Here is a 20,448-nt window from a genome sequence, read left to right as displayed (position 1 = left end):
AATCTACCGCCCTTCCCCCATCCTCTCCTCTCCCCCATCCTCTTCTGATCTCACATCAAAAGTAAGATGGGGATGTGTGCTAATTTAAGGAAAGTGTTAGATGAAAATGTACTTCCTGTTATTATATAGGAAGATATTTTTAAGTGCACATAAATAAACATTTTCGATCTGCTTTCATGTTCAGACTTTATCACGGTGGGGCATGTGTTCTGTTACACCCGCGGAGCGGCGACTGTGAGAGATGAGGATCCAGACGGCTAGTCCCTGTGGTGTGGTTCCGAGGAGGCGGCTCCGGAGCAGCCAGGCGGGGTCAGGCTTGCCCTCCAACGCCGCCGCCTGTCCTGGGCCGGCTGTGCCCCCAGGCTCTGCATCCTACCGGCTGGGCCTCTAAGCCACTCAGCAGCAGGCTGGCTTCCTGGGAGCTCCAGTCCTCTGTCCACCCCTCCCATTATAACCTGTTACACAGACACACACACACACACACACACTCACACACACCCCGGGCTGCTGGAGACCTCCGGCGTGAAAACACTCCACTCCCAGCCCCGAGCTCAGGCCTCGTGAGAACTGAGCTGGGGCCCTCTCGGCTCGGCCCTCACTGATGGCCTCCACAAGACTGAGCTTCTCCCTACGGCATGAAGGGTCCAGAGGGGAAATTATCTGCAAAACACCGTGCTGATGGGCATGTTTCTGATTCAGTAGAGGCCATGACCAGAACCAGGGTCTTCAGGGGCCAGGCTAGGCCATATCTGACTTTTATCGGGAGCCTGGGTCTCCGGTACCGATTCAGGGCCTGCCTGCCAGCAGGGGGATGCTGAACATCTCTGTATGCAAAGCAGAAGCAGCTGATGGGAAAGCTGGACTATCTCTTAGCACTGGGGTCTAACAGGACAGGAGTGGTCCCTCTCCTGGGTCATTACGACGCTCAGCCTCTGATGGAGGTCTCTGGGTGACAGGGAACTCACGCCTCACCAGCCAGCCGACGGCACTGCTTGGAAGTTGTTTTAGATGGAAGTGGCCTTTTCCCAGCACTCACACCACGTGACAGGCGATCTCGGACCCAACGTGCGGGCCCCACCCAACCCATGACCTCCCACGTGCACAGCAGCTGCAGCTCCCCCACCTGCCAGGCCTGGCCCCTGACCTCCTGCCAGGAAGGCTTCCTGGAGCTGGGGACAGGCTTGTCCTGCCTCAGATCTTCCCAGCCACCATCTGTCCTCAACATTGGGGGGTGGGGTAGTTAAAACATCACTCAGGCCTGACAGCCTGTCACGTGAGGGTGCAGCAGCCCTGGAAGCAGGTGGCTGAAGCCCAGCACTTTCCTTGCCCTGGGCCCTGGGCCCAATTCTGAGATAGGTTGGGGTACTTTTTCCCATTTGACTAAGGAGGAGGCTGAAGCTCAGAGAAGCTAAGTAACCTGCCTGAAGTCTCACAGCTTAGTAGTCAGGGTGGAGCCCAGGCCATAGGACAACAAAACCTACTACTAAACACCGAGTCACAGCTGTTTGTGGCCCCCCAGCCCACAGAGCTGCCACTTGCCAGATCGTGGGGTGTTCGCTGGGGTGCTGGTAGGGCTTGGGGGGTGTCTATGGGGGTGAAGCATGGAGAATGCTGGGTGAAAGAGGATCCAGGGGGTTCTTTGTTGTACGACTTGTCAGAGCCTTGGGTGGCTAATGCACCACCGTGACTCTCCTGGAAGGGTGGGGTCTGGAGGACTTTCCAAACTTACTCGGCTAGAGCCATTTTTCCTTGGTAAACCAGCTCCCCAATTTTACAGACAGGGAAACAAGGCCCAGAGAGGGGAAGCAGTTACCCCAGGGCCACAGCAAATGTTTTTGACGATTAGAAAACTAGATTCACTCACTGCCAGCCACCCTCCCAGCCACCCTCTTCTCCTGCAGCCCTGGTCCCTCCCCGGTGCCGCCCGGCTCCCAAGCTTTAGGAGTCCACCACCCTCAGTGAAGCCGCGGCATCTTTCAGGCCACCACCAGTAGGACAGAGAGGAGTGCCTGCTGCCCTTCAGGGGCTCGTGTGCGGGAGGGAGGCACCTCGTGCATTGTTGTCATGTGCCCCAGGAGCAAAGGGCAGGCTGTGTGCACTTTTTATGGCTGGGGCACCTCCCAGAACAGTAAACAGCAGGAGCAGGCGGCTGGCACTTGAGTCCTCCAGCTAGCAGGCTCCTGAAGGGGAGGTGAGAACAGCAGCTTTTCCCAGGGGGTTTTAAAACTTATGTTAACTTCACACCGCTCATACTCTTTGTTACCATGCCACACTTCGTGGCCTGACACCACCTACTAGTTCTTTAGGCATCAGTGCAAACCTCACCTCCTCCAGGAAGCCTTCCGGACCCGCCAAGAGAAGCTGGAAGTCCCTGAATGCTCTGTGCCCTGATGCCTGGAGCAGAGCTGGGACTGGGAACTCCCGGTGGGGAAGGGCAGCAAGGGCTGCATTCACCGGGCCCAGCCGTGCCTGGCACGTGGGGGCACCCAATGAGTGCTGTAAAGTCCTGAGCTGGAAGCGTTTGAAAAACTCAAAAGATGGATATATTGAGTCTGATGATTCTGCCCACAAAATGGACTTAAAATTTGACATAGTCCCATAGACTCACTCCAACAATGTCATGTTTTGATTGTTCAAATGCATTGCAAAGGTGACCTTGTTGTGTGCTGAGGGAGACTGAAGGGGTTATGTAATTGTTAGGGGAGGGCAAGGGTGATTTATACTTAACGCTTTCCTCGAATGCTATGTATAATGATTTTTATAATTTTTAAAAAGAGGGAAAAAATTTATTCTTGAAGCTGCATCCACGAGATTCCGCTCTATGTACACACTTGCCCAGCTGTGAGCCCAGCTCCATTCAGAGCACGTCCTCCGAGGGCCCAGTGTGGCCTGGGCCCTGGGGGACAGCCTGGTGAGGTGGAACCTGGCAGAGGGACTCTGCCCCTCTGTCCCCCTCTTGGGGGCCTCTCCCCAACACGGAGGCCCCACTGAGAATGCTAGTGAGGAGGTACGGCTCTGCAAGCCCGAGGAGACAGTCACCAGAGCCTCTCGGGCCCCATCCTGTGGGCCCTGCACTCTGCATCAGCCAGGAGAGGGTCGGATCATGTCAGGGCGGGGGCAGGTGGAGCTGAGGCTGCAGGACCAGGCAGGCGGGAGCTGACTGCATTCCTCCCGTAGGTCACGGTGGGCAAGCCTTCCACCTTCCCCAGCTCCATCTCCTTTCCCCGGGGTCGGTCTAGTCCCTGTAACAGCCTTCTGCCCCTGAACCTCTGGAGAGGGAGGTGGGGACTGGGGGCTTGTCCTGGCCCCCCGCCCCAGCCCTCTGGGGACTGAGACCTCCCACGCTGGGTTCCCTTACCCCCCTGAGACCAAGAACAGGAGAATGTCCTTATCCAAAGAGCTCACTGCACAGACAGGCCAAGGGCAAACGGGGGCTGGGTGGGTGACCTGTCCAAGGTGACCCAGAAGGTCAGTGGCAGGGCTGGGAGCTAAGGCAGGTACTCCTCCTTGACAGGCATCGGGGAAGAGGCGCCCAGGAGGCTGGCGGAGCTGCCGCACAGGCCCCCCAGGGGCGGCCCAGCTGTGGCGGGGGTGACTTCGTGGTCTGGCGGTGGTGGCTGGGGGGGCTGTGGGGGCTGCTGCTGCTGCTGCTGCTTCTTCTTGTTCACTTTGCGCTCCTTCGCCCGCCGGTTCTGGAACCAGATCTTCACCTGCGGTGGGAGGAGAGCGAGGGGAGGTGCACAGGGGAGGTGCATGGTGGGGTGAGAGGGTGAGAGGGAGGGCAGCTGTGCTCTCATTTCTCCATGCGGCCTTTGCAGCCTGCCTCCCGCTCCAGCCGCCCCGACTGTCCACGGAACCTGCACACTTTCTCTGTTCTAAGGACAACTTTTCCTGTCACCTCTGCCTCCTCATCTCCAAGGCCATGCCCTAACACCCCTCCTCCAGGAAGCCTTCCGTGTTCTGCCTGTGACTGCTCCCTCCTCTGGGTTTAAATGGCACTGATCATAGCCCACTGTGACCTACGGCGAGTCAGATCCCCTATCTCCCTTTTGGGGGTTAGGGGTAGTGGGTTTTGTTGCGGCAGGACAGGATTTGGCAGCAGCTCAGCTTTTGCTGTGCTGTGTGACCATGGCCAGGAGGCTCAACCTCCCTGTTCTCTTCCCTCGACTGAGTTCTGTCATCCACCTGGCAGCCTGGAGACCAGAGTCCCTGTGCTACTCCTGTGGCTGAGGTGGGGGAACCACACACCTGCCGTTCAGTGAGCCCCAGATTGGCGGCCAGCTCCGACTTCCGCCGGATGGTGATGTAACGACTGTAGTGGAACTCCTTTTCCAGCTCCAGGCGCTGGTGGTCGGTGTAGACCACGCGGTACTTGTCCTTGGTCCGGGTCTTACCTGAGAAGCAGACAGGCCAGGAGGGGAGGTGAATGGGGAGCCTGAAGAAGGCCCAGGTAGGGCCCCCTGCCCTCTGAAGAAGGACCCTGAGATGAGGAGGGCCTACACCCTACCCAGCCTTGGGGGTGACAATCATTCCCCCAGGCTGAGGTTTGGAGACTTCCTGAGAGGCAAGCCGGCTTCGTGCCCACGTGGGGAGGTGCTGCGGCACAGAGAGGGGAAGCAACTTTCCCAGGGTTACACAGCAAGCTGCTAGTGGAGCTGGGGTTTCAGTCTTGGTCCCCTGACCCAGAGCCCTTCTCAGATCACCAGCTCCTCCAGCTTTAACCCAGTGGTTTCCGGATGTGGCTGTGATGCCGAGATTCCAGGAGTGTGTGGAAAGCAGCTTCCAGGGCATCCCTGACCATGTGAGTCGGAAAGCCTGGGAGTTCAATCTGCGTTTTTAGTGAGTTCCCCAGGCGGTTCGGATTCGGGGTCTGCAGACCACAGGTGTGGACACCAGTGACGTGGAGGGACACCCGGCAGGCCAGCGTAGACTGAGATGGATACAGTCGCTGTCCCTTCTCCTGTGCAGGAGAGAGCAGCGGGGAAGAGCCACTGTAGCCAGGCATGGAAGTTTGCTGAACTGTCCTGGGGTATATGTCACCTCGATTCCTATTGAACGTGACCCTTGAGGACCTGGCAGTCACTTCAAGGGGCCTAGCCCTGGCCACTGCGTCCTGAGCCAGGGTCGCACAGTGGACAGGTGCTGGTCTGCCTGGAGCCATCCCCACTCCTGCCTGTGGACAGGCGTAGAGCAGGAGTGGCTGCTCAGTCCACAGAGCTGCTTCTGTGTCTGTGAGTAAGAGCAAAACTGAAACAACTCAGGGCTCCAGGCAAAGGGAAGAGCAAGTGCAAAGGCCCTGAGGCAGGAGCGTGCCTGACATTCGACCTGTGGGAGAAATAGCTGGGGGGCCCTGAGCAAGCGGAGAGGGGCAGGTTGTCCAGAGCCTTAGGGGCTACAGAAAGGACTCTGGGTTTTTCTCTGCCTGGAATGGGAGCCATCACAGGGTTCTGAGCAGAGGAGACATGAGGTCTGATTACACTTTAATGTGACTCTGGCTGCTGCATGCAGAATAGATTGGCAAGAAGAAGCGGGAAGCTCAGAGAGACCTGCAATAACCCAGGAGACAGAAGGCGGTGGCTTGGCTTCTACATGGGGTTCGGCCTGGGGCCAGGAACCAGCTTTGAGGACTGACTGGGGTTAACGTCAGGGCCTCTTCGGGGCTGGGATCAGAGGTCTGTCTGGAGAGAACATTGAGAATCATGTTTGGCCTGGGTTGGTGTGGGGGCCTGACTCAACATCAGTTTTCTTTGTAAGAAGCTGAGCACATGGCTATAAATAGGAGGCACATGCAAGCACTTTCAGACCCACACATGCATCCCACCAGAGCATGGGGGTCTCTAAATAACCACCGGCCCCCTCCTGCCTCACCCGAGTGCCCCACAACAGCTTGGCCTTCACCTCTGTCTGGGGTGCAAACTCTGGCCTTGCCTGTCCCTCAGCACCCCTGTCCCAACTAACCCCTCCAGCCCTCCCAACTGACTTCCAGCCCCTGACCGGACTCCACCAAGCCCACGCAGCTTGGCAGGACAGCACTGGGCTCCTTGGGAGCCAAATGCTTTTATGGAGAATGGGAGACAACAGATGTCCCTGAGCTCTTTCCTTGGGTTTGCTGCCAGAGCAGCGGAACCGCCCTGGACGCTTCCACATCCCCTGCCCTCAGCTCTCCGCCTGATGCAGCACGGGACAGCCTTGGCCCGCGGCCAGTCTGGCCCAAGAAAGGGACAAGGGAGTGGCCGCTAAGGCTTTGGTCCAGACAGTGCCCTGCTTGGCCTAGAAAATTCAGTGCCCACTCAAAAACAGTTCTGCCTCTTGCCCCCTCCACCAGAGACCAGCGGAGAGCTCTGAATCCACAGCCCACTGGGTTCACTGTGCTAAACCCAGAGGGGTCTTGGGAGTTTAGTCTCCTCCCATTTTGTAAATGAAGAGACTGAGGCTCAGGGTGGTTATACAGCTGCCAGAGATCTAGGTGAGCAAGGCCTGGGGAGTCCTCCTATCCAGGCTCCCTGTGCTGTCAAGTCCCCTGACAGTCACGGACTCACCTAGGACCATGTCACCTGGCCTGGGGCTCTTGCTCCCTGTTCTCATTTGCAACTCCTCACCCATCAGGTTTGGGGGCTGCAGAACCCCCACCATGGAGTCTTCTGTAAGTACTGGCAGCAGAGGCTCAAACAGTAGACCACGCATCATCTACTTGTATTTGGGAAGGGTCCTGCCCACAGTGAGAGCCGGCTCCTGAGAGCCCTGGGCTGCGGGGTCCTGTGGGGTCCTGCAGGGTCCTTAGGCTGGGGACCTGGACAAGCCCCAGGAGACTCCCAGCCTGAGGTGGGGGATGAGGCTCCCTGCCTACCCAAACCGCAGCCTGAGAGACTCCGAGTAGGGATGAAGTCACCTGTCCCTTCAGGCACCCAGCTCTCACTCCCTCCTCTTCTGGTGAGCAAGCAGGGGTCCATCACACCCATTTCATAGATCTGGTGGGCGGTGGGGCTCGGGGGTGGGACTAGATGGGAGGTAGGGCTCTGGCTGCATAATCAGTCCTCTCTGTTCTAGGTTAGCTGCCAACGAAGGCCCAGCCCACAGACCCAGTCTTCCCCGTCCCCTCTTCCTCCTTTGGGCCCAGAAGAGGGGCCGGTGGGCTCAGAAACCTCCAACTTCTATTGGTAGAACTACTCCAAACACACCATGTTGTTGCTAAGGAAAAGGCTCTGCCAAAGAACAAAACGTTTGCTATCACGCTGTGTGGTCCAGGGAGCCCCACAGGCTGTCCGTGGAGTGATAGCTGAAGCATCGTCCTTGAAGCCCGGCTTGGGGAGATCTAGCCTAGCCGAACACGCACATACCCTTTCCCGATTAATCCCACCTCCAGAAATGGGTCCCGCAGAGAAACGCCCGAAGCTGTGGCTGTTTGGAACAGCATAGGCTGAAAACAATGCACATGCCGAGAAGCAGGGAGCATGTTCGAGAAAAGATGGTCCCTCCACAGAGAGGAGCCTTATGCAATCATTCTAAAGACATTGCAAAGCTCCATATGCACCAATATGGAGCAATGCCTAAGATATTTTGTTCAGGAAAAAAAAGCAAGACATTGAATGTTGTGAATAATATGTTTCTGTTTTTGTATAAAAATGGGGGGTTACGGGCTCACGCGCAATCCCGGGTTTGTGCGCCCACAGAGTTCTTTCTGAAAGACTCTACAAGAAGCCATTAGCAGGAGCTGCCTCTGGAGAGGGGTCCTGGAGGATGGGGGGCCACACATAGGAGGGAATTTCAGGGGTGTAAGATTTTACCATGTGCAGATGTGAACTTGCATTTCTAATGACAGTCAGGAGCCCTGGGCTGCTGTCCCTGCCCCCTCCTGAGAGGGCTGTGCCACAGGAGCCCAGGAGGGAGGGGCTGGGAGATGCGTGAGAGTGGCGGGGCGGGGGAGGGCCCGGATCAATGATTTACAGGTCCTGGGGTTGCTGGGGCTCAGGGGGAAGTCCAGGCTCCTGTGGCAGGTGTGTGGTGGGGCCACTGCTCTCAGCACCTAATAAATGACCCTCTGGGCTGCTGCCAGTGTGGAGGGTGGGGAGCCCCCAGCTCTTCAGGGGTGAGCACTGCGGGGAAAACCTTGGGTAACTCACCCAAGGGAGATGCGTTCTTTCTGCTCTGGCTTCGGGACTTGAGGAACGGCCCACCTGAGTGCACCAGCCTGCCCTGGAGGCAGCCGGTTCCCCGCCCCCCATAGTGTGCCCTGCAGAGGAGAAGCTACAGGCTAATGGTTCCAGACACCTGGCCAGCAGCCTCCAAAAGGGCCGTGGAGCCTTTTAAAAACGCAGATTGTACCCTGGCTGGTGTAGCTCAGTGGTCTGAGCAAGGGCCTGTGAACTAAAGGGTTGCTGGTTGGATTCCCAGTCTAGGGCACGTGCCTGCGTTGTGGGCCAGGTCCCCAGTGGGGGCGCAGGAGAGGCAACCACACATTGATGTTTCTCTTTCTCTCTTTCTCCTTCCCTTCCCCTCTCTCTAAAACTAAAAATTAAAAACAAAACAAAACAAAACAACACACGCAGCTTCTAGCCCAGAAATTCAGAGCCAGTGGGGTTGAAATAGGGCTCAGGGATTAGCTCCAAGGAGACCCTGACATGCGGCTGCCTCAGCGAGCAGGCCTCTGGGTTTGGGCAGTGCAGCTCCTTGCTGGCTGGGTGATGCCGGGCAGTCGTCCCACCTCTCTGAGCCTTATTTTCTCTATCTACAAGATGGGGAGGATGATCATTCTAATAAAGGCCAACATGTCCATGTGCCGGGCACCTCGTGTCTCAACAACCTATGAGGTTGTGTGACTGTTATCCCCAAGTTATAGATGGGGACACTGAGGCTCAGAGGGGCCCACGCATCTGGCAGGAAAGATTTAAACCCAGGTCTGTCCAGCCTCAGAAACAGCACTAGCACCTACCAGAAAGTGCACGTTGTCCCATAACTAGCCAACTATAGGGTGTCCGACTATAGGGACCAACTATAGTGGTCCACGGGGGACCACTTGAGATGGGCGGGCGATGCATAGGACAGAACCTGGCACATAGGTGTGGGGGGAAGGGTGGCTCTCATTCATTCCCAACAGCGGCAAGACAACCAATGGCAGGAGCGTTGGAAATGATCTGTGCAATGAGTGGGGTGTTAGATGAGGCTGTTTATTTATAAGGTCCCTTCCAACTTGGAAACACGAAGCTCCCAGTGTTTGTTGATCCTCTGATTGTGCCTGTTACTGTTTTAAAAAGAATTCTAAGAGCAATTTCCCTGTCTGAGAGTCTAGATCCAGAGCCCGCCCAGCTAGAGGACAGGCGGTAGGAGCCATGCAGCCTTCATTCAGTGGGGCCTCCCCATCCAGCCTGGACAGGCAAGGACAGAGTTCAGCCGCTGCATCCAGGGTGAGCTGTGTGGCTCTAAGAAAACCAAGTGGACTCTGGGCCAGCACTTCCTTCGCCTTCTTCCTGCTGGGTTTGTGGCCTAAGGGATGACACTGCCAGCTCTGGTCCTCAGGGCTTGGAGCACAAATCCAGGCCTGCACCCTCTGCAGCTCCTCCCTGTGTGGTCCAGTGCCTACCAGCTGTGCATCAGAATTCCCCCAACACACTCACAGGCTGCACCCCAGGGCTGCTGCATCCTGATCTCCCTGCCATCTCCCACAAGCCCCTGGGGGATTCTGCGCCACCAGCTGGAATCAGTAGGTCCTGGCCCCAGTTCTGTGCCCTCTGTGTGGCCTTGAATAAGGCCTGTCTCCTCTCTGGGCCTCAGTTTCTCCTATGCATCAGAAGAGGGTTGGGGTGTCAGCTCTGAAGGCCCTGTAGATCCTAAAGGTCTGTGCAGCTCTGAGCTCTCCCATAAGGACCAGACACCCCGCACCCTGTCACCGTCCACCACCCCGGCAGCACCCACGGGGAGGGCGTGGCCCACACATCCTCCAGCCTAGTCCCTTGGACACATGCGGGGAAGGAGGCACCGGGGAGTCACCCACATCTGCAGTGCTGGTTAGGCGAGGACAGAGAGAAATGCAAGCCCCGGGGCCTTCGGCGGGAGGGAGGGAGCTCGGAGAACGGGGAAGGGCCAGGGCGGCCACAGAGCCCCACTGCAGTGAGTCCTGAAACCAGAAAGGGGAAGGAAGGAGATGCACTTCGCTGAAAGGATGCAGGGCATTCTTTAGTATCATCAGGAGGAGGGAAGAAGTGTAAATATGTTGAGCATGCAGTTAACTTTAACATACACCATGTGAGGTGTTATCCAGATAACACATAGGAGGGCCGAGAAGGTGGCAGGGTGAGGGGCCACCCCGAGGCGGTGGCACTTCTGCAGAGGGGCCTGATCCTACCAGCTTTTCCACTGTACGGAGCTGGGGAAGGCCCCCGAGCACAGGGAGTGAGTCCCCAGACCTTGCAGGAGGCAGAGACCTGGCCCATGTCTGACCATCCTCAGCTGAGAGAGTTGACAAGTGACTGAACTCCTTTGGGCTTTCCGTCCCCCCGGGGAACAGAATGGATGTGAGAGCGCCTTGTAAAGGGCAAAGAGCTACGGAGACAACCAGGAGGTCTGAGCTATTTGTAGCAGCGGAAGTTGGAGGGCTCCCCGGGGAGACAGAGGAACGCCTGATGGGGAACAGCAGGGCAAAGAACACTCTGGCCTGGGGGTGAGGGGAGCTGGCTGGGCCACCCGTGGCACTTGCGATGGCCGCTAGCTTGGGTCTGCTTCCTCATCTCTGTTGCCAGGGACGGGACCCCTGCTGCCTTAGCCCTGACCTGGCCAGTTTGCTGACGGGTGGATAGACGTCTCTTGTGGGCCATGAGGCTTTCTAGTGGGCCCTCAACCGGTCCTTGCTCCTGCTGACCTGTGAGTCCCAGGATGCTCCTCACAGTCCCTCACTCAACCCCTGGGGCAGGCAGGGGTGAGGCTGGTATGGGGTGGGGGGAATGGCCCCGCCAGCCTCACGTAGGAGCCTTGTGGCCGTGGGCAAGCTTCTCCCAGCCCCTGCCCCCGTCACCCTCCTTCCTGGTCACAGCGCCCAGTCAGCACTGCACACTCCTCCTCCCCCCAGGCCACCCGTGCCTCATCCCCTATCCTCTCTTCTTCCTGGAGGTGTATAGTCTGACTTGGCTCTGGGGGACAGCAGGGGGGACAGAGCCTTCAGAGCCAGACAGGCCCGATGGTCCTTGCCCAGGCTGGCCACGTGCCAGCGGTGTGGGCCCAGGCAGGCCGCCGGCCCTCTGCGAATCCCAGTTCATTCTCCCCTCCCTACGAACGGTAGTTTCCCAGATCAGATGTGAAGTCTACATCTGTAAGGTCATTATTAACAAAAGCTGGCTGTGGCGATGATGATGAAGACGAAGACAACTGCAGAGATGGAAGAGGCAGGAGAGATTCCGTGCCAGAGAGGAAGGAGCCCGTTTGGAGTGGACTGCCACTCGAAGAACATTTGAGAAGGACTTTCCCGTGCTGTCTCACATGACAGCCCCTAGCCGTAAGTGGCGGTTTATATTTATGTTAATTCAACAGAATGAAATAAAATCCAGGTCTTTAGTCACGCTAGCCACATTTCAAGCCCTCAGAAAGACACATGCAGCTAGCGCACTGTGCCGCACAGATTCGGGGCGTGCTCGCCGTAGGGCAGCCCTGCAAGACCGAGCTCCCACCGAGGGCCAGGCGCCTGCATCTGCACAGTGCCTATACCATCTGCAGACAGCCTGTGCTTGCACCCACTACCCATCCATTCTTCCAAGGTTTTCCCACAGGGCCCCTAGAACAAGGGGCACCCTTGGTCCAGAACAGCCCTTCTAAAATCTGCAAACAGCAGCGGAGTCCCTGCTAATCTCGTCCCAGGCTGAACAACTGGAGGCCTCTCCGAGATGCTTCCTGGTGGAATGTCCAGGCCTCTGCCCTACACGAGCGATCCTCCTCTAGGGGGGAGGTGAGGTCCCTGCCCGGTGGTCTGCAGGCATGGCCCTGGAAGCCTTCCATTCTGGATGGCGGTGCAGGGAGGGGCTCTGGACTCCAGCCCTTTTCTAGCTCGCTCTGTGACCTTGGCGGGTCCCCTCCCCTCAGTGCCTGGCTCCTTCTACGATCTGCAGGGGCAGGCGCCGTGCCCCCTTGCTCACCCAGCCCTGCTACAGTGGCTGGCACTCAGCGAGAGCTTGCTGGCTCTTGTTGAACACATGACCCAAACCTACTGCTGCCTGGTCTTCCTGGGCTCAGGAAACAGCCCCCATCCCTCAGCCACTCGGGCCAGAAGCCTTGCTGGCACCTTCCTCTCCCCACATCCGACCCATCAGCTGGTTGGCTCAACCTCCAGAGGACATCCGCCTGTCTGTCCGGCTCCACTGGTCCCACAGCTATTGTCAAAGCCACTAATTCAGTGCAGAAATGTGCTGTTCTGGGGTCAGAGATACCTGCATTGGAAACAATGCTGAGCACTCAACACCTGCTGGTTTGTATTATTACCATGGCAGATACTTTGTGCTTATTTGTTAAATAGATCCTCCCCCTCCTTCATGGGGGTGTGTGGCACTGATTAAAAACAAACAAATGAAATAATTACAAACTGTGATTAGCATGAAGGAGAGCAAGCGAAGACTCGAGAGCCAGGTCCAGTGGTGGTGGGGCGGGGAGGCACGCTTTATCCAGCTTGGGGGAGGCCTCCTGGAGGAGGCAACATCTAAGCCAAGACGTAAAGGTTGAGAAGGAGGTTTCCACTCACCAGTGGGGAAGAATATTCTAGAAAGGGAGGACAGCATATACAAAGGTCTTCCTAAGGCAGAAAGTAGCAGTGCCAGGGGCAGACAGTGCCAGCTCCCTGAGGGGACTGTCTGCCTTGTTCTGGCCGGGATCCCCAGAACCCAGAAGGGACACTTGGGAATACCATTGCCCACAGGCTGAATGAATGCATGAATGAATGAATGAGAGAGGCACACAATGGGGCTGGAGCGGCCAGCAGAGCTGAGTGCTGGGATAAGGGGTTCAAGGCTGGAGCATCAGCCTCGGCTCTCACTAGCACCTGCTCCCTCTCCCCTGATGCACAGGGATCTAGACACCCCCTCACAAACCTAAGTGGCAAGTGTGGTGTGGAGAGGGCTTAGCATGTGAACAAAGTGAAGGACCTGACTCCAGACGCAGCTGTTCCCAAATCCCAGGAGCCCCAGGACAGAAACCCCAGGGGCAGCCCACTCAGGTAACTGCCTCCTGACGAGCCAGACACTGTGGCTAACAAAGCCACCAACGTGGACCTTCAGGAGGGCTCCCTCGGCTCCCAGCAGCAGCAGCTGCCAAAGTGAGGGGCGGGGGCTAGAAAACACAACCAAAAACAGCCTTCTGCCACCCTCTAACTGGGTCATTCCCCTTCCCAGCTACATCTGAGCGATGAGGTGTCACATGGAGCTTCTGCCTGGAGAACCAGTTTTAAACAGCCTGGCCCCTGCTGTGCCCACCCTCCCCCTCCAGCCTTTTATAGCTCTTCCCTGACTGGCCTCCTTTCCCCGACCTGGGCCGGGACACACTTGGGAAGGGGGGCCTGGGCTCCTATGCCAGCGTGTTGCTTTATCTGACAGACGCTCCACAGGCCCGTGGCGTCTGGGTCTGAAGCCTGTGCGGCTGCATCCAAGCTGTGTGAGCTTGTCAAGCTACCTGACCTTCTCTGAGCCTCGTTAACTTGATGGGTAAAATTGGGCGAATAATAGATCCTCACCCTTTTAGGGTTGTTATGAGGCTTAGGTGAGATCACCCATGCAAAGGCCGCAGTGCCTGCACATGGTAAGGACTCAGCCAAGACCACAGTTACCAGCTTTACCGTGAGCCCCTATGGGCAAGGAATGGTGAGAAGGGTGGGATTGGCTGAGACTGGTCCCAGAGGGGATAATGGGTGGTAGATGACAGTCAGTGGTTAAGTGTTGTTAATTTGAGGGCCTAATAGAGTGCTGGGAGGAGAGGAACCAAGGAGGGCTTGCCAGAGGAGGTGGCCTTGGAAAAGAGCAGCATTTGAACTGATGAAAGATGCAGAGGAGGAAAGGGAGAGGAGTTAGGTGAGGTGCTGGAGAGGCGGGGTGTGTGAGGTGTGTGTTCCAGTGCACCTGCTAAGGGCTAGAAGAGATGGTACAGAGACCGATGCCCTGGGCACCTACGGGGCCAGGCCCAGGACCCTGAGTACCACGGCTTGAAGGTGCACTCCTACTGTCACCCGAATGTTACAGTGGAAGAAGCTGAGGCTCAGAAGAATGATCCATATTCACTCTCCTGATGCAAAGCCAGCTTCTAACAGAAATACCATCCCAGTTAAGGTCCAGATCGTAACTGTTGCTAGCAAGCCCCTCTGTATCTAGGCGAACTAGTGGGAGAGTGGCTTCAATAGTGGGTCAGGGGCCAGGTCTCATGAGGGCTCTGAATGCCACAAAAATGGGGCTGGATTTCATGGCAGTAAAACGGCATAAAGTAAAATGGCAGCCCCGTGGCAGTGGGGAGCCACGGAGTGCTCTTGAGCAGCGGCATGCCTTGAATCGGTGAGTCTGTTCATGGGGTAGAAGGTAGCTGGGGCATCAGAGAGGCAGAAGGTGAGGGGCCAGGTCGGTGGCTGTGGCAGCGGAGTGAGGGAGAGCCTGGGATATGGCAGGGAAGGGGGTGCGGTGCAGTCCTCCACCGGCCTCAGTTTCTCCATCTAAAAGCTGAAGGGGCTGGACAGAGACCTAAACCCTGCCGCAGCAGTCTCATCACCTGAGTGAACACCTCCCTGGAGGTGCGGGACCTCAGCCGCCCTCATGGGCCGTTAACCTGTGAAACCCTGCTTATTCACGAGGAATGGCTGCCGAACCTTTGACACAGGATGAGTTAGAGCCCTCTTTATGAAAACACTGGTCTTCATAGAAGCAAAGGGGGAATGCAAAAAAAAGAAAAAATAGAATCCCTGTTGTCATTTTCTACCCTGGCCTCAGTCAAGTGACAGTAAACACTCGGAACTGTTTCATGTTTGATTGTGGGACGGAGGCCCAGAGCCTCTCCCTTACTGTCCCCGTGTGCACTGCCCCTCCATGGAACGAAGCCGGGGTCCTGGTCCCAGCCTTTGCTATGCCCATGTCCCAGGAGGGATGGTGCCTCACTGTCCCGGTGGGGAGGGGCAGCCACTGGGCTCCCACTGTTGGCAGGAGAGCTCAGCTAGACAGTCACAGGTCTGTCTCCAGGGCTGGGACCTCAGAACTCTGGGCCAAAGCCAAGGTCTCCTCTCTCCCCTCTGCCCCCAGAGTCATCCTACTGTTGCTCACACTCGCCTTGTTTATTCAGTCAACAAAATATATTGTGCACCTGCAAAATGCCATACACCGAGCTGGGTGCCTAGAATGCAGTAACAGGTCAAACAAACGTGGCTCTGGACCGCACAGGTGTTTACCTTGGTGGGTGGGTAGGGGAACAGACCACACACAAACACACCAATAAGTGAGTAAATCGAAATCAGGGTTAGTGCTCTAAAGGAAACATGGCAAAGATTATCAGTGGCTAAAGGAGGGACCTTCCTTGAGAAATCATGGAGGACATCTCTGAGGAGGTGAGCATTAAGCTGAGACCTGGATGGTGAGAAGGAGATAGGCCCGCAAAGAGTCAGGGAAAGAGGTTTCCGGGAAGAGGGAATGACACATGCACAAGACCCGCAGAAGGTCGTGGCACGTCTGGCACACTCAAAGAGGGTCCAGGCTGAGGTCAGGGAGACAGGCAAGGCCAAGCGCTGCTGCTCTGCAATATCAGAGGGGAGTGTAGATTTTCCCGTAAAAATGATGGAAACCCTTTGGAAAATTTTAACTGACTCATCCAACATCTATTCTAGTCCAGATTCCACTTACGCGAAACTAGAACATTCCTTCCAGTCTCTGGTCTTCAGCTCCCCATCTGTGAGCCTGGTCTCTAACTGTCCAGCTCAGATACTGTAGAACGCTAGAGCCTCACAAGGGAGGAAAAATGGGCTGGCCAAAAATGGCATCATGAGATGTGGGGACCAGGGAGCCGGAGGGGGAGCTCTGGTCAGAAGTAGCTGCCCCCCACTCTCTCAGAGGGCCTGTAACCGCCCCCCAGTGCTGCCCCCATCTCAGGAGCTCTGGTCAGAATGAGATGCTCCCCCCCCCAGGCAGACAGGCAGCAGCTTCTAGCTATGGGAAGGCCCGGCCTCCAGCCTCCTTGGCAGGACGGGTCCACCCTGATTCCTGGGGGCAGCTGCTTTCCTCGGGAGCCCCCACACCTCCCTTCGCCCTTCCTTCTACTCTCTGGGAGTCAAGGCAGAAAGGCTTTCTGCCTCTGGCCAGAGTTACTCCTAGGCCCTTCGTCTGCCTGGGAACAGCAGCGTCCAAATGACTTTTGAGATCGGAGGCTGAGCTGGGCTGGCAGCTCCTGTGCCCAGAAAGACGAGGTGATTCGCCTGACATTACACGGGCCTGGAAGCACCCCCAGGCCTCCCCAGGCCTCTGACCCCCACTGACCTACTCTCTCCCCCTCACTCAGTGATGGCTTCTCTCAGAGCCCCGCCCCTGGGGAACCTCCCCAGCCGTCTCCAGCGTCACCTGATCAGTAGGAAGTAACAGGAAAGTCGGGCTTCCTTCTCCAGGGAGTGCAGAGCTGCAGGACCCTGAGGGCCCCTGGCCCCAGACACCTTCCCCCACGGAACCCAATGCGGGGTTCTCTGCTGGGGTCTAGGGATAACGCTTCTGGGGCCTCTAGCATTCCTGAGATTGCCTGCCGAGTTAGGTAACACTCTTTTCTAGGGAGATTTGTACTTTCCATCAGATTTTTCAAAGGGGTCCTTTTGTAACTCGAACACGTTACGAGACCCTTCTCTCTCACATCACAGATGGTAAGACTGAGACCCAGAAAAGATGACCGATGGAAGAGAAGCTAGTTAGAGAACTAGCCCCCAGGCTTGGTGGCCCATCTGCCAGGGTTCCAGCCCCGGCTTCTCCATCTACTGGTTACAAATACTTGTTTTGTGCAAGCATTTAACTTCTCTGTACCACCCTTTCTTCGTCTTAACACTGGGGGTGATAACAGTTCCCACTATGATGCTGTAAGAATTAAGTGAATTAACAGACGCAAAATCTTAGGTCAGTGCTGGGTCTATGAGTCAGTATCATAGTTTAGTGAAGGTTACAGGGACAAGGGGCAGACTTGGGTCACATGTCCCATCCTCTGGGGCCTCCGGAGGCAGATACCAGGTCCTTCGTCCCTGGGACTCTCAAGAAGGTGGTCTGATTACAGCCAGAGCCAGACCTGTAGCTACTGATCAAGCCCACCGCAGCATCTGCCCCGGGGTGAGCTGGGCGTGTGTGGAGACAGGGGGGTGAAGAGAGAGAGGAGGTGGGGAAGTCCCAAGCTCAGTCCCAGTTGGGGGGAGGGGAGGAGGGGCTGGACATCAAAGGGTGGGCAGGCCAACTTCCCGCCCACCCAGCCAGGTGGCCTTTGTCAGGACAGGCCCGACACAGCCAGGACAATGGGGCATCGTGTTCACTTCCCGGCCAACAGGAGTCACTACCGAGCCCAGGCGCAGCCTGTTACATGACAAAGGGGGGACCTATAAAGGAGGTCAGGCCGCCCCTCTTGAAAGCGGGGCCTTTGTCCGGCCCCCTTCCCCTGCCTTTGATGAGGGTGGATCAGAGAGGCCTGCCTGGGGGCAGGAGGTTCACAGGCTCAGGAGCCAAACAGCAGCCACCTTCCCAACTGCTCCCCCTCCCCCCTCCCCCAGGGTCAAGAGTTCAGGAAGGGCCCTGGGATGGGAAGGTAAGGAGCCCCCCACCTGCTCTAACCAAAGAGGGCTTTTTTTTTTTGGTCCAAATGACATAACCCACCCATCTCTTTGCTGTGCGGGTAGGGGAACCGGGACCCATGAAGGAAAGTGAGCTGACTGCGTTCTTTCAACCAGGCACACCCGTCCCAGGGGGCAGGTTTGCAGCCTCCGCCCGGGCTTGAGATAGGGGTGGAAGAAACCCGGGCCGGTGAGGTGTCTCTGAAAGAGCCCTAGGACCAAAGTCTGGGGACAGCGTTCTGGCTGCGGCCTTGCCACCTAACGCAGGGCGCGTCACTTCACTTCCCCAGGCTCAGTTTCCCTGTCTAGACCGAAAGACCGGTTGTGCTTACTCAGGCCGGAATCCAGAGGGAAGCTGGGACAACAGCCCCCCAGGGCGAGAGTGGTAGGGGAGGCCGCCCTCCAGGAATCCAAGCATGGCCAGGGCAGAGGTCAGACAGGGGGCGGCCGGGCCCTCGCCCTAGCACCTGCCAGTACCCAGGGGAACCGTCGGGAGGCGCGGGGCCAGGGAAGGGTCCTTACCGCTGCCACCGCCGCCTCCCGCCGCCACGCTGCGCCGCATCCACTCGTAGGGAGTCCGCCTTTGCGCTCCGGGTGAGGACGGCGCGCCAGGGCTGCCGAGGGGCTGCGCCAGGAGGCCCGGGCCAGGCCCAGGGGGCGCAGGCACCGGGCTAAAGTCCGGAGGGGGCCCGAACGCCAGCGGGACTGGGCTGGCAGCCGGGGCCGCAGGGCCCGGGCCATAGGCGGCGGCCCAGTCGTCCTTGGACGAAGAGAAGGGCGCGCTCCAGGCCGCAGGGGGCGCGGGGGCCGGCTCCACGTGAGAGTAGCCAGTAAAGTCGGGGTACTGCGGGGGTCCGGGGGGCGGGGGCGGGGGCCCGTAGGCTTGCGGGCCCAGACCGAGACTGGGGGGCCTGGCGGGGCCGGGATACACCGGAGAGTCCTTGTCCAGTACATAGCCCACGTACATGGTGGCTGCAGGGACCCCCGCGCATGCTGGGCCCTGGAGCCGCCGCCGCGGGCCGCCCCAACGAGCAACTGCTCACCTGAACTCGCCAGCCCCGCCGCCGGGCCGCCCCACCCAGGCCTTTTATAGCCCCGGGACGCCCGCGGCCCCAGCCGGGGCGGGTTTGCATTTCAAAGCAGGGGGGAGCCTCCCGGCCGCGAATCAAAGGGGGAAACCCGTCGGGGGCGGGGGGGTTCAAAAGGAGACAAATTGCCACCCCAAGCGGGAGGTGGACGGCCGGGGCCTGGAGGGGTGGGGACTCGGGGGGCACATCCTGGGCCGGCGTCGAGGCACGTTGGGTGTGGGAGTGTCCTGAGAGGCTGGCGGCCTAGGGGCCGAACGCCTGGATCTCTCCGGGGAGAGAAGCGATCAGGGGCTGCCTGGGGACCCTAGGCCTGCGTCACACAGCTGCACCAGGCCTGTGGCACACTCGGCAGTGACCAGCTTGAGGCAAGGGGGCAACTTGACTTTGAACACTGTTCCTGCCTGTGGGGTGGCGGTGTTCTTAATCTTTGGGGGGCAGGGGTCACGACCCTCTTGAGCGCCCTATGAAAGCTGTGGATGTTTTCTCCAGGAAAATGCACATATGCACATACACGAGTTCTGGGGCTACACTCTAAGGAACTTCTCACGATCCTCTGGGCGATCCCCTGCCCCCTTCATTTAAAGAGAGGTCTCCAACACACACGAAAGTAGGATTGTGCATACGCCCATCACCCAGCTTCAACTGCTATCGAAGATTTACTTCGCCTCCTCCCCTTCTTTTTTTGCTCAAGTATTTTAAAACAAATCTTAAACATCCTGTCATTTTACCCCCACAGACTTCAGCATGCATGTCTAAGACACGTGGACATTTTCTTATATAACAGGCCGTTATCGCATCTGACAAAACGAACACAAATTCCCGGGCATTGTCGAGCACTCACCCCCAGTTAAAGAGAGGAGACATTTCACAGCTACCCAAGTGGAGTGGGGTTTGGGGGGAACAGTGGAGGGGCCCTGGGTGACCTGGGAGTGGGGGGCCAGGGTGAAGGGTTTGGGGAAGAATCCGTGAAGGACGGGGCTCTGGGTCGGAAAGTCAGGAAGAAGGGCTCAAGGGCTCCCTCCCCACAGGAGGCTCAGTGCCAGTGAACTGCTCAGAAAGCCCTATGGGGTTTGATCCTCTGATATTTCCTGGGGCCCCCCAGATAAATGTGTGGGGACATGTGTCCCCCTCTCCACTCCCCAGAGGTAGCCAGGATCAGAGAGGGTCTTGTCTGTTCAATCTGCCTCTCCCTCGAGTCACTGGCCCCGGGCAGGGCAGCACCAGCTCCGGGCCAGGTGTGTCAGGACCCAGCTGACGAAGTGAGATCCCTCATTCAAGGATGACTGAGGCTTTCAGGATGGTGACAGCAGGGTGTTCAACCAGATGCGGGACCCCTCCCGTGTGACTGCGCAGGTGACCCGCCCATGAAGCTGGCCCCAGCCCAGTCTTGTTCTTCTGGGGCCCTGGCAGCTACAGAGCAGGGACAGGGGCCCAGGGCTCGGCTCCCCACTCAGAGGAACTCTCCCCTCTGCGCAGGTGGAGACCTGTGACCCAGACAGGAAAGAGGCTGCGCTCAAGTCGTGCAGCGAAGCGCATCGCAGGCTGCTCTTGGGAACGGGAGGGGACCGCCTGGGGTGC

The 20,448-nt window shown here is 57.8% G+C and overlaps 1 protein-coding gene across 1 annotated transcript; it reads right to left on the bottom strand.

Moving 5' to 3' along the window:
- Positions 1–3,329: 3,329 nt before the first annotated feature.
- On the bottom strand, positions 3,330–18,816 carry CDX1 (caudal type homeobox 1). Its single transcript, XM_028528751.2, has 3 exons — positions 18,305–18,816; positions 4,249–4,394; positions 3,330–3,710 (listed from the first exon to the last, which is right to left on the bottom strand). The coding sequence occupies exons 1-3, from the start codon at positions 18,747–18,749 to the stop codon at positions 3,489–3,491; spliced, it is 813 nt and encodes a 270-aa protein (XP_028384552.1). The 5' UTR covers positions 18,750–18,816; the 3' UTR covers positions 3,330–3,488.
- Between the last annotated feature and the right edge of the window lie 1,632 nt (positions 18,817–20,448).

This window comes from Phyllostomus discolor, chromosome 13 (genome assembly GCF_004126475.2).
Source record: "Phyllostomus discolor isolate MPI-MPIP mPhyDis1 chromosome 13, mPhyDis1.pri.v3, whole genome shotgun sequence".
NCBI lineage: Eukaryota > Metazoa > Chordata > Mammalia > Chiroptera > Phyllostomidae > Phyllostomus > Phyllostomus discolor.
This window is presented reverse-complemented; position numbering and strand designations above follow the sequence as displayed.